Below are 13,901 nucleotides of genomic sequence, written 5' to 3'. Positions count from 1 at the left end.
AGACCATGAACCAGCAAGAGAATGATTTGGGCAAAGGGCCACGAGACTCGTCCTCTCTTCTGAACTCTTGTAGCCCCCAAGGACGTGGCGATCACATCATCTTCAAGTCTTTGTTAGACGCAGCTCTCGTTTTGCCGTCATATGGCCTTCTCAAGTAGACTGGAAGTACCCTGAGGAAAGGTCTTCTACCTTTCTATATCTTCTGAATTGCCCATGTATTCTACGACCAATTGGTTAACCTCATAGTTAAAAATAACACAGGATAGACAGAACTACCATGAAGGTTTGCCCTACATGAGACTAAAAATTGCTTCTGGCTCTGGGCCAGAAAATAACTTCTTGTCATGGCAGAGTGGATAAGTGGTTGTAAGGGTTAAATGACCTACGGAAAGAGTTGTGAAAAATGTAAACCATTATAGAAATGTGAGTTATTCTTGTTGTGGCTGTTGTGGGAGAAGCTAAAATAGCAAGGCGTCCTCTTGATACCACCCTTGCCCACCCTAACTCAGGAAAGGGGAAGATGGACAGGGAGAAATGAAAAAGGAACCTCCTAATTACCACAACTGGACCAGGTTGGCTGTTTTGGGAGATAGCTTTATCCAGAAGTTTCCCCTGCCTCTGTAATTATAAGAGATCTTAGCCCCAGGAAGGAGATAAAGAAAGACACAGTCCTTCTCTTGTCCAAGAGGTAGCAATGGAAGGAAGGAGTCTGTGGATGGGAAATGATGGCCATTTCAGTAAGCAATCATTTATTAAACACTAACTATGGGCTAGTAGGTAGTGCTATGGCATAGGTACTATGCAAAACACTTAGTGTATGGGGTTTACTCTCAAGAAGCTTATATTCTTTTTTAAAAAATTACTTATAGACTAAAAGAAGAGAGACAAAATCTTGGTTCTGCTACTGACTGTGTGAACTTGGGCAAGTCATCTAATGTCCCTAACTGAAAAAATGAAGATTAGTCCATCTATCAATCGATGTACCAGTTGCCAGAGAAACACATATAAAAGAGAGAGAGTTTCTGCTCTCGAGGAGCTTCCATTCAACTTGGGGGTGGAGGGAACCTAGATCTAGAAATGGAAGGGACCAGAGAAGTCATCTAGTCCAAATCTTTTGTTTTACAGATGAGGAAACTGAGGCCTGTGGAGGTGAAGTGACTTGAGACCTTGCCAGATAACTGAAATAGTTTTCATACCAAATAAATGCACAGGGATGGGCAATAGGGAAGGCCTCTTGGAGGAAATGCCACTTGAACTGAGCCTCCAAGGGGGCTGAGGAGGGAGTGCATTCCAGACCTAGGGACACCGCCTGGACACATTCCATCACCAGCTCTCTGATCTCCAGTACGCATCGGCTTCAGTTTTACTCCACTTTGCTGCTGCTGCTATTGTTGTTTTTACAAGGGAAGGCTCAGTGGAGGCCAGCAGGGGGGTCTCTCCGGAAATGAGTCGAGATAGAAAAACAAACGGCATCAGGAAAACTTTTTAAAAATCAAAGAAAAGTCTTCCAGCTGAGTCTGGGAGCCTGGATGACCTCCTTGGCAGGGGTGCCTGGGAGGAGATTCCTACACTGGGTGGGAGGCTAGAAAGGAGGCCCATTTCAGATCCTTTCCAAACCTAAGATCTTGTGACTCGAAGAGGGAGGAAAAAGAGAACAGAGGAAAGGCAGAGGGCGAACAAAAGGGAACAGACGAGGGGGAAAGGAATGGGCAGGGCAGGGTGTGGGGGAGGAACTTTCTAAAGCCTTCAGAAAATTTTCATCTGCTCAGAGGGAGTTCAATGAAAGCTAAGTCATTCAAGAAGGAAGAAGAAAACAAAACCCAGGAGACTTTTCCATCTTCAGCCTTGCCAGAGAGGCTGGTTACCCAGGGCCCAGGAGGAACCAGCACCAAGGATTCCCAGGAGGGCATGGCTCACTCAGAGGACAAGAGAGGAGACTTTCTGCAGGAGACCTGGCCTCCCACATGCTACAGCCTTCTCCTCTACAGTCATCTTCCTTCTACTCCATTCCAGGGCTTCTTAACCAGGGGTGTGTGTGACCTTGTTTAGATAGATAGATAGATAGATAGATAGATAGATAGATAGATAGATAGATAGATAGGTGGATGGATAGACAAGTGGATGGATGGGCAGATAGATAGAAAGAGATGATTGGATAGATATATAGACAAACAGAAAGATGGATGGATGGATGGATGGAAAGATAGATGAATGGCTAGATAGATGGATAGGCAGACAGACAGTCAGATAGGTGGATAGATGATAGATGGATGGATGAATGGCTGAAGGGATTAATGGATAGATGGATAGATAGACCAATAGTTGGAATGATGGATGAACAGACAGATGGATGGAGAGACAGATAGATGATGAATAGTTATATAAATAATAGATGGATATAGAGGAAATAGATAAGATATTAACATTTTAATATAATAGTAATTACTTAATGATAGATAAAGACATATAGTTATTTAAATATCTAATAGCTATATTTCAATACAGTTGGTTTCCTAGGTAATCCTATAAATATAAATTTTTAATGTATTTTAAAACATTCTGAGAAAAGTCCATAGGATTCTCCAAAATGTGCACAGCATAAAAAGTTTAAGGACCCCTAGTCTGGTTCAGACCATCATCTTCCAAATGAGGCAGGCTTCATATAAGTAATCACAACTGGGATTGAAGCTCTGATGCTCTTTCTTCCCTTAGATCAGGGGTGGGGAAACTTTTTTCTGCCAAGAGCCATTTGGATATTTATAACATCATTTGTCTGTTATGTTTGGTCAAAGATTTAATTAATTCACCCCTAAAATTGACTGAATTTCATGCTCACTGACTTTATATAGACAGTGGGGTAGATGTTCCCCCCCCCACCTTAGAGTGTATATTCTAAATCTGGGATCCAAGAACTTTTTCTTAAAACATATTTTAATAGTTGCATTGCAACACAGGACTGCTGGAGTAAATGGCCTCTAAAGTCCCTCCCATTTCTAAATGTAGAGGCAGCTAGGTGGTGCTGCATATTTAACGCATTGGACATAAGAGTCAGGAAGATCTGAATTGAAATTCAACCTCAGACACAAGCTGTGTGACCTTGAGCAAGTCACTGGAAAAAATCACTATCTGCTTCAATTTCTCCAACAGCAAAATGAAGATAATAATAGCAATACTTTCCATAGTTGTTGTGAAGATCAAATGAGAGATGGGGGTATGTCCTGGACTCCCTGAAACTATTTGTTTAGCATTAACTCATTGGCTGACACATAGTAGGCATTATATATAAAAAAGTTGCATTTCAAAAGAATTGGTTCCCTTATTAATGCTATGTGTTTTATTTCATGCTTTTAAAAACACTCTTGGAAAAGGGGCCCACAGACATCGCTAGACTCCCCAAGGGATTCATGCTCACAAGTTCACGAACTCTGTGTACTATTATATTGCCCTTCTGTTGTTCATGTTTTCTCCCTTGTTACGAGGCAAACTTCTTGATGAACTCTAAGGGACATATGAAGAAGGATGCTCTCAGCATCCAGAGAAAGAACACATAAATAGAAATATGTATAGAATTTTACATATAAATACACATTGTACACACACACACACACATATATATATTTATCACACACATGCATTTATGTTTAATGGTAGCCATCGCAGGGGTGGGGTGCAGGGGAGAAAAAAGAAATGTATATGATAATCTTCTTGTTCATTTGAAAGGAATAAAAGGTTGCGAATGGTAGATTTGCAGTTTCATATGTAATCATTTTTTATTGTTCTCTGTTATGAAAATGTTTATTTTATTCCATAAACTAAAAATAAAATTTTTATAAAAGAGTGTAAGCTTCTTGAGGGCAAGCACTATTTCCCCCTCCCCACCCCCCACACCCCAAGGGTTTAGCATAATCTCTAACACATAGTTAATGCTTAATTAATGATCGTTCATTGATTTACTGAAACAAGGCAGGTGAGGGGAATGATCCTTCCAAGCACAATCTCATTCTAATAGACACTGATTTACTAATACAAGGCATTAATTAACAGTTAATGCTTAATTAATGATTGCTCATCGATTTACTAATACCAGGCAGGTGAGGGATTGATCCTTCCTAAATACCAAGAGGATAGAGACCAACACCATCTTGATAAAATTCAACATCTGCTGCATCAAAACAGTCCTTTCCTGAGTCTCCTGGAGGTCTCCACAGAGGGTTTCTAAGGAGAGACCCTCTGTTCTTCCCTCCCTTTCCCCCACCCCTCGGCCTATGAAATCCATTCCCTTTGTCACTGAGTCCTGACTGAGTGTGCCTTTCATTCTGAGACAATGTGTGATGAAGCCAGTCTTGCCAAGTCTCCGTTCCTGTCCTGAGTCATCAGGAGGGTGGCTTCGCCAGGGAGTTTAGTTCAGCCCAGACATTGTAAAGATCACTCCTGCTTATATATCCACCACAGACTGGTGCTGACACAGTAGCTGGGCTGTTAGGGCAGAGAAATCTAGCAAGAGTCCAGATCTTCTAGAAAAGCAGGGCAACTATGAGTCAGAATGTTTGCTTTGGGACGAAATCATTCCTTCTTTCAACATTGTGCCTATTTGATCTAAAGTACTTGTCATTGTCCTTCCAATAAGCAAAGTCCAAAGTGGAATTTTGTCATATTCTTCAGGTTAGGTATTTTAGAAAAGAAGCACAGGGTTGTGGGCTCCAAAGTGTCCGCCATCCACTCCTTAACTCTGATTAGAACCCACAACCAGTACCAGCTCATATTGCTATCTATCCTAGCAAAACTTTCTAGTTCCCCAAGGCTCAGACACTTAAGAACGGAAAGGATGACAGAAGTCACCTAATCTTAGAGTGGGAGAAGTCTAACAGCCTCAAATGACAAATGGGGAAACTAAGGTCCATGGAGGTCAGGTGACTTGCCCGAGATCTTACTGCTCAAAAGGGGCAGAGCTGGGATTTGACCTACAGCCTCTTACCTCCAAACCCAGCTGGCCACACACTCTGGTCCTCCTTAATATGATCATCCCTCCTTGCTTCTGGGAATGGAAATTGAATGCTGTGGGTGTCTGGCACTATGATGCTCTGGGAAGAATGCTGAATTGAGCTTCAGAAGACCTGGGTCCAAACCTTCTTGTGGCCATTGAAAAGCACTCTATGATCCCGGGTTAGTCACTTAATTCAATTCAGTGTGTTTTAGACATTTCAGTCATATCTGATTCTTCGTGAGCCATTTTGGGGTACTCTCAGTAAAGATACTAGAGTGGTTCACCATTTCCTTCTCCAGTTTATTTTACAGATGAGGAAACTGAGGCAAACTGGGAAAAGTAACTTGCCCAGGCTCACACAGCTAAGTTGTATTTGAACTCAGGTCTTCCTGACTCCAACCAACATTTTTAAAGACCTTAATCCATATGAGAAGACATTTTGCTATCCAATAGAAAGAGAAAGACTAATGAAAATTTATTACTGCCCTCGAGGAGATTACATTCTCTTTCTAGGTAAGCAACTATTGAAATCCAAGATAATTGGGGAAGGAAAGAACAAATCAGGACAAAAAGGTTTTTAGCAGAACTGAAGGCTGAGAATGCATGGTTAGGGGAAGGGGATGGAGGCCAATTTAGACCGGAACCCAAGTACACAAAAAAAGCTTAAGTAAGTCTGAGGAGAAAAAAGGCTGGATTTCCGATGGGAAAGGCTTTCAAAACTTGCGTAACGAGTTTGAATTTTAGAGATGAGAAGCAGCTATTGGAGATTGTGGAGGAGAGACAGAAGATTTTTAAGATTCTGTGTTTTAGGAAGATTGTTCAGGTTGCTGTGTCTGAGATTGAAGTGGGGAAAGCCCAGAAGCAGGGAGACCAATCAGGAGGGTAGCAAAGTAAGGCAGGTGGGAGATGATGAGGCCCAGCACCAGGGAGATAGCCATGAACACAAGAGACAGAGAGCTATGGTGTAATGGAGAACTTGGAAACACAGGACCCGAGTTCAAAGTCAGACTCTACTACTTGGTACCAATAAGCCTTGGGTAAGTCATGTAAGTTTTTTATACCTCTCCTCATTTGTAAAATGAGATGGTTTTGGATGGCTTCTAAGGTCCCTTACAGTTCTAGATCTAGCTATCTACTATCTATCTACATATCTATCTATCTCTATAATTTATCACATTTATCTGTCTACAATCTATCATTACATAAATTATATAAATTATATAAATATTTATCTTTAATCTCTCTAGATCTATCTACATATATATCTGTATACTATAAACACACACACACACACACACACACACACACAAACAGAAAGCACAGGAGAAACACTGGTATGGTGGATGGAAAACTGGTCTTGGAATAAGACAAATCTAAGTCCTCTGAAATAAACTGGCTACGTGACCCTCTCATATGTGATCCTCTTGGTGTCTTAGGTTATTACTCCTCTTTAAGACTATAAATTTCAAAGTAGTCAATCTGTAAAGATAGAAGGCATTTCCAATTCCCTCTCCCAACAAAATCATAGTTCTGGTCCAATTCAAACAAACCGCCATTTTGACATTCCTACCTTCCAGGGTCATTTTGAGCATCAAAGAAGATAATGTATGCAGAACCTATTTTGTTATCTAAATGCAGGCTATTATCATGACCAACCAGAGCACCATTCAAAGAGAAGGAAGATATAAACATGAGCAGAATGAGATTCTGGGATGTTCAGATCTGAACATCCTGCTCAGAGACTCATGGACACATGGTGTATTTGAAACACGGGGGAGGGAAACAAGCATGTTTGGGGGAATGGAATCTGCCCCGACTTTGGATACTCCATGCTGGGAACTAAGGGAACCAGAAGGCCAAAGTGAGAAGAAAATTTGAAAGTACACACAGAAGGCTGGCCACCCACATCCTGGTCCTGACTCTACGTTCTTCCCTTTTGAAACACAGAAGAAAATTGTTGTACCCAACACTCCTCGCTCTGTGCAATATAGATGTGGGGAAGTATCACCCTGTTCTTTGTTAAATAAATAGATTGGAAGCAATGTCAAGGTAACCACCACAAAGAAGTTGAGTTTCTTCCTTGGTCTAACCCAGAAGCAATAGCTTGATATGGCACCTCCTTTCCTCCAGGGTAATCATGATGAGAAAAGGAGTTGCCCCACTTATTTTTTTATAGAGCTTTTAACCTTATAAAGCTCTTTCATCACTATTATCTACTTATAAAATTATTTTCACAACATATCTGTGGGATTGATTGGGTAAGAATTCTTGCATCCATCTGATGATCAATGCAGAAATTGAGATCCAAGGAGAAAAATGCCAATTTCCTAATCAGTGGCTAGGATGGAAGATCCTGGGTCTCCTGATGGCTGGCCCAGGCAGTCACTATTTTGTATTCCCTTGCAAACACAAGGTTTGAAGAGATGCAAATTAAATTAAAATGACTTTCCTTCCCTTGCTTTTCAGACTAATCACCTGAAACCACATCCAATTTACAAAGATGAGATTGGTTATGCACTCAGCCAAGAACATCTCATTCTTTCCTTCCTTGTAAGACAAGCCAAGTTCCCAAGATCATATGATCATCAGACTTTTTAGCTGTCAAGAACCTTAAACATAATTTACTCCCATTTCTCTTTTAACAAATAAAGAACCTGAGACCTGAGGAACTAAAGGATATGTCTAAGTTGCTCAGGGAGTGAGAAGGAAGACCAGGATTCCAACTCTAGACAAAGATCAGAGATTCAGAGTTAGAAGAGATCTTACTGAGTCCCACCCCTTCCTATTTTATAGATAAGTAGACTGAGGCCTTTATTATCTGTCCAAGGGTTATATAGATCTAAGTGTAAGAGGTAAGATTCCATTTTTGTCCTCATACTTCATTTTAAGCTGGTTAGGATGTCCAACTCCTTGAAGGTATTTTTATCTTTGTGATCCCTAGGATTAACCCAGCTTCTGATAGAGGGAAGGCACTTAAAAGTCTGCTGATTCATTAAGAAAATGATCTATTGGAATAGATAGATCCTTACAAAAAAAAGAAGTGCTCTTCATATACTTTTTTTTTTAGCATTTTGCAAGGCAAATGGGGTTAAGTGGTTTGCTCAAGGCCACACAGCTAGGTAATTCTGAAGTGTCTGGGGCTGGATTTGAACTCAGGTCCTCCTGACTCCAGGGCCAGTGCTCTATCCATTGCACCACCTAGCTGCCCCCCCTAATATACCTTTAATTGGGAACACAGAGATGAATAAAAATTCTTTGTTTCCCCTGTAACCCAAAGGACCCACTTCAGCTTTCATGATATTAACATGAAGGGGCTTCTTAGAAAAAAGAAAATACTGAGAATATTTGATAAAGCAATGACATAAAAAGTTTCTTACAAAAATTAAAGTACTTTTTTTGTACTCAAACGTATCTTGCCTCTAGAGAATAAGAGTTTAACATATTCACCCACCATTCCTTTTGCTAGGGAGGAGAATGCTTCCGGAAAAACAGTCAAGTAAAAGGGAGGCAACATGAGAAAGCAAAGTGTTAGGGGACTCAGTGTTCTCATCTTAATCTAACTACAAAGAAATCTATAACCAGGCCCATCAGTACTAGAATGAACAAAACCAAACAAAACAAATGCCATAGTCAGTTCCTTTCCCACAGTGACATCCTTCAAGCTTTTTGGGTGAGCTGTTATTTCATCAGGTGACTACACAGCCCCTCACTTGGTACCAAGAGATTCTTGTGTCTCTGTAGGACGATTTCTGTTTCTCCTTGATTATACTGTATAGATTTGAGTAAGACTGAGGGTAAGGAAGAAGAGAAGACAGATTTCTTTCCAAGTTGAAAGGACAAAACAAAGAACTGTCAGAGATGGGAACAGTTTCCTTTGGCACCATTCACCCAGCTTATTTGATAGCATGAATCATCCTCCTTCAAAACAAGCCCGTGAAAGATCATCCTTATTTCCTCCCTGCAGTATACAAGAAGTCTCCCCCACCTCCAAATGGCATGTGTTCCTTTGGGGGGGGACTGGTAGACTCAACGGATGAGACTAAGTTTCCCAGTTCCTGCAATTAAGGATAAGAATGGGTGGCTAGTTTGTTCCAGAGCTGAGAAGGAAGTAGAGTTGTAACGAGGGGAGGGGGACCAGGGCTTTGTATCCGGATGCTCATGCCCAGTCCTGTGCCTTCCCAAGACTGCCATGACTGCTCTTCACATAGGAACAGGATGAAGCTGGAAAGGCAGTTAACATCTCATTCCCTGCCCGGACCCCTGGCCAACTGTCCCTGGAGACCATTTCATAGTGCCCCTGATGGGCCAACTTGTCTCCTGGCATGACTATGCCTACAAGTCTACCTTCATTGGCATCTTTTCCTTTCAATAGCTTTTGCCCCGAGGGAAGGCTTTCTTTCCCTTTACTCTAGAAGGAAGTAAAGGGTATGGAACAAATGTCAGGAATTTGACATTTATGTCAAACAAATTACTGTTCTCAAAGAAAAAAACATCAGCACTGGCTAGATAGCCAGAGACTTGTTCATTCAGAAAACTAGAGAGGTTTCTTGTGTCCTGGAGGGGGATATAAAACATGGTGGACATAGTTTGGCATAAGAAACACGGCCACTATCACTAAACCACCTCTTCATCCAGTTCAACATACATTGTGTGATTACCATGGGCAAAGCACTGGGCAATACAGTGACAAAAGGGACACAACTGCTGCTCTCAGGGAGGTTATATTCTACTGGGAATGGTGTAGTCCATTGGAATAGAGAAGGAAAGGAGTTCAACATTTGGGAGGACCAGAAAAGACTTAGAATAGGAAAAGGGCAGGCTCTGTGGAGCCTAGAAGAGAGCTGTATTGAGAGATGGGAAAAATAAAGGAGTGGATTCTAGGTCCAGAGGAGAGTCTGAAAATGTTACCTTTTGGAAGAGGAATCAGAGAATTATTCTTGGCCCCAAGGTGCAGGACCAGGAATAACAAAGAGAAGAATTTAGGCTTGATAGCAAGTCCCATTTTCTTTTCTTTTCTTTTTTTTTTTTTTAAGGTTTTTGTAAGGCAAATGGAGTTAAATGGCTTGCCCAAGGCCACACAGCTAGGTAATTATTAAGTGTCTGAGGCCATATTTGAACTCAGGTCCCCCTGACTCCAGGACCAGTACTCTATCCACTGTGCCACCCAGCCACCCACAAGTAACATTTTCTACCCAAGAAGTGGTCCAAAAGTGAAATGGATTTCCATCCATTAGAAGTCTTCAAGGAATGATCACTTATCCAGAATGGTGAGAGAGGAGTTTAAGATCATCTGGATGTAATTACGCATCATTCTCCATGATTGGGAAGTGACTTATCTAAGCTCATGCAGCAAAACAATGGTGGGGGACTTGAGGGTGAATGCTTTATTGAGCCTCGCTCAAACGTTCCCAGAGAGTACAGTGACAAGACTCAGCTTTCCAGAGTACTGGGCTTGGGAGTAAGGAAGGATGGGGTTCAAATCCCACCTCCAACCATTATCAGCTACATGACCCTGAGTTTAGCATAGCATCACAGACTTGGAGCTGGAAAAGACCCCAGAGAGATCATTTATCTCAACACCTTCCTTTTATAGAAGAAGAAATGGAATCCTGAGGCTGTTAAATGACATAGGAGATAAAGTGCTCAGCTTGGAGCCAGAAAGCTCTGGGTTCAAATCCAGCCAAAGACATTTAGTAATTGTGTGACCCTGAGTAAATCACTTAAACCTTTGTCTGCTTCAGTTTCTTCATCTATAAAATGGACAATAGTAATAGTACCTCAGAGTTTTAACCAGGAAGCTAATGTCAAATCTTATATTTTTTCCCCCTCTTGAAGTGGGCCCCGAACTTGAATTATTCTTCAGATAAGAAAAGATGAAATAAAGCTGAAAGAGTAGCTGAAATCATTTCTTCTCCTGACCCCTGGCCAACAATCTTAGGAGACCATTTTTCTAGTGCTCCTGATGGACGGGTCCCTCACCTGGCATGACTATACCTCATAAGCCTACTTTCTCCATTCAAATGCTTTTGCCCCAGGGGAACCAGAATAATGCTTACAAAATGCTTAGCAAAGAGTCCATCATAAATAATAAATGTTTCTTTTCTTCCTTCTTTAATAACTTGTCCAGTGACACAAAAGTAAGAACTGGGGTTCAAACACTGCTTCTCAGTCATCAAATTCAGCATCGACTATACTGCATGGCTCTAAATAGTGGAAATGGCTATGGGATCTCCCAGAAGACCTTGGGATTCCCTGGCACTTTGTTCATCATTATACCCCTGGTCAGAAGTCATCAATCAACTAACGTTTATTGAGCGTCTACGAAGTGCCAGCCCCTGGGGTTACAATCTCAAAGAGGAAACAGTTCCTACCCCCCCCACCTTACATTCTACTGGGAGAGTCAACATCTGGACACAGACCCAAAGCACCAAGATAGGGAAAAGATAATGGAGGGAGAGATACCAGCAGCTGGGGAGGTGAAGCGTCTTCCTGCAGGAGGCAGAGCCGGCTCCTCTTTGAAGGGGACGGGAATTCTAAGAACTGAGGGAGGTGGGGGGGTGCATTCCAGATCTAGGGGACAGCCCTGGCAAAGGCAAAGACAGGAAATGCAGTGATGTGTATGAAGACCAGCCAAAAGGCTAGGCTGTCTCAACTAAAGTGTACATGAAAAGAAGTCATGTTGAATAAGGCTAGAAAGCTAAGTTGGAGCCAGATTATAAGGGGCTTTGAATTACAAACACAGGACTTTATATTTGACCCTAGAAAGAGTCTTTGGGGAATGTGGAGAGCTCAAGGTGAGATTTCCCAAGCATACCTGCAGAATGGCAGCTACCTCACCTGCAAAATGGGGACAACCGAGTGCCTACCTCACTGGGGGTGCTGCATGAGGCTCCAACAAGATAAAATAGGCAAAATACTTTGAAATCTTCAAAACTCCATAAAAATGTCAGTTATTAATATTATCGTTATAGTTGGATAGTGATAGATGGAATCCCTTGTGCCAAAATATGTAAAGAAAGGATTTGTGTGTCAGGGAAGAATGCAGAGGGGAAAAAAAGCGAGAAAATAGAACCGGGTTTCTTTAATCAAACCAATGATATTTACAGCCTGTGGGGGGGGGGGGCAAAATATTCTAGGAAATGCCGACGTCTTTGTGAGTCAAGTGTAGCCAAACTCAATATTTCAACATGGGGGCATCTCTCTGGGAAGAACAAGGTTACAGTTTCTCCTTCCCCTCTGGAAATGAGCCTCACCTCAAAGTTCAAGGCTGAACTCTAAGACAATGTAACTCCTTTAAAAATGCAGCTCTCCCATCTAAAAGATGCAGGTCAGCACCCAACCTTCCCACTCACCATCAGAAAGTCTCCCAGATAGGTCTTGGATAGGCAACAAGCTGCCCTCAGTCTACTCTCCTCTCCTCTCCTCCCACTTTGCCAACTAAAAGCGTCTGCCGGGTAATACTCCAAACAGAGTTTGGGAGTGGGAGAGGTGCCAAGTCTTGATTATTCCTGGCAAGGGAAGGTCAGACAGAATGAGAAGAAATGACGGAATGAAACATTACCTGTTCGGGCTTCAGCCCTGGTGGGACCCAGGCATACTCCTCCAAAGCACAACCTGAATCGTCATCCGAGGTGGAGTTCCTCTGGAAGTCAAACATGAGCTTGCTGACCGTCTTCTCCATTTCCAAAGGCATCACCGTCACAATGTGTTCCTCCTGGGGACACTTGCAGTGTAGACAGATCTTCCTGTAAGCGGGAAGGGAAGCTCGGTGAGTGACAATGAAGGGAGGAAAGAAACCATTTTCCAGAGGGCTGCCAATCACCCAAGCGCCGATGGTGAACTAAAAACATTCTTTGGCAACAAGCCTCTGGCAGGGCCCCAGAGCATCCAAAGCCGTGTTCTCTTGCAGCATGTGTGAGTACGCCTTCCCGTGATAGGAATGGAAACACACGCCCATGAACAGGCAGCCCCAGAGGGTCAGAGGCCAGGCAAAAGAGGAGGGGAAGGAGAGAAAAAAGGCCCCATCCTGAAACATTTTCCAAATAGGATTTATTTAGTCTTCATAACAACCCTGGCAAGTAGGTGCTGTGATGATCCTCATTTTACAGGTGAGGAAACTGAGGCAGAGAGAGGGTAGGCAATATGCTGCCTTCAGTCTACTCTCCTCTCCTCCCACTCTGCCATAATTCAGAGTAGAGAGCAGGGATTTCAGGCAGGAGAGGAGGCAAACCTTGATTGTTCCTGGCAAGAAAGGTCAGACAAAATTAAGAAGAAAGAAAGGACTGAAATGTTGTCTATTTGGGCTTCACCTTTACAACTAGTAAGTCTCTGAGGCTGGATTTGAACTTGGGTCTTCCTGATTCTTGACCCAGGGTTCTGTCTACTAACTGCCCAATACCCTCAGAGTTGCATGAACTCGGTTTCCCTTTTATGAAGCTTCCTCCAGGGCAAGTCAATGTGTTTACACATTTACATATATGTACATGTGAGTGTGTACATTTTTAGTTAAGAAAGTTTAAAGCCTACAAATATAAACTCATTGATAGTAAAAGAAAAGATAAATATATATGTATATATATACATATATATATACAGTAAAAGAAATTGCCAGCAAACTTAATATCCACATCATAATTTTTGAACAATTACGATAAGAAGGATGAGAAGACAACATAACAACAACAAATGATGGAACGTACAATGTCTAGCACTGGTCTCTGGAAGACAGCCTCTCACACATCCTGGTCGTGGCTCTATGACCCTAGACAAGTCATCTTACTACTCAATGCCCCAGGAAAAAAACTCTATAAGTAATAGGATGTGCATTGGCAGAGGGGGCTTCTTCACTGACAATTCCCTACATGAAAGGAATCATAGATACCATAATGGCAGTATCAGGCACCAAAGACAGGGAGAG

The 13,901-nt window shown here is 42.1% G+C and overlaps 1 protein-coding gene across 1 annotated transcript in view; it reads right to left on the bottom strand.

Annotated features, from left to right (window-relative positions):
- PRICKLE2 (prickle planar cell polarity protein 2) overlaps positions 1–12,728 on the bottom strand; it is a 96,025-nt gene extending 83,297 nt beyond the window's left edge. The window contains 1 exon segment of the mRNA XM_074198819.1: positions 12,546–12,728. Coding sequence (XP_074054920.1) covers positions 12,546–12,677 — 132 coding nt within the window. The 5' untranslated portion in view covers positions 12,678–12,728.
- Between the last annotated feature and the right edge of the window lie 1,173 nt (positions 12,729–13,901).

This window comes from Macrotis lagotis, chromosome 8 (genome assembly GCF_037893015.1).
Source record: "Macrotis lagotis isolate mMagLag1 chromosome 8, bilby.v1.9.chrom.fasta, whole genome shotgun sequence".
Lineage (NCBI taxonomy): Eukaryota > Metazoa > Chordata > Mammalia > Peramelemorphia > Peramelidae > Macrotis > Macrotis lagotis.
Note: the sequence above shows the minus strand (reverse complement) of the source record. Positions and strands in the feature narration are given on the sequence as shown.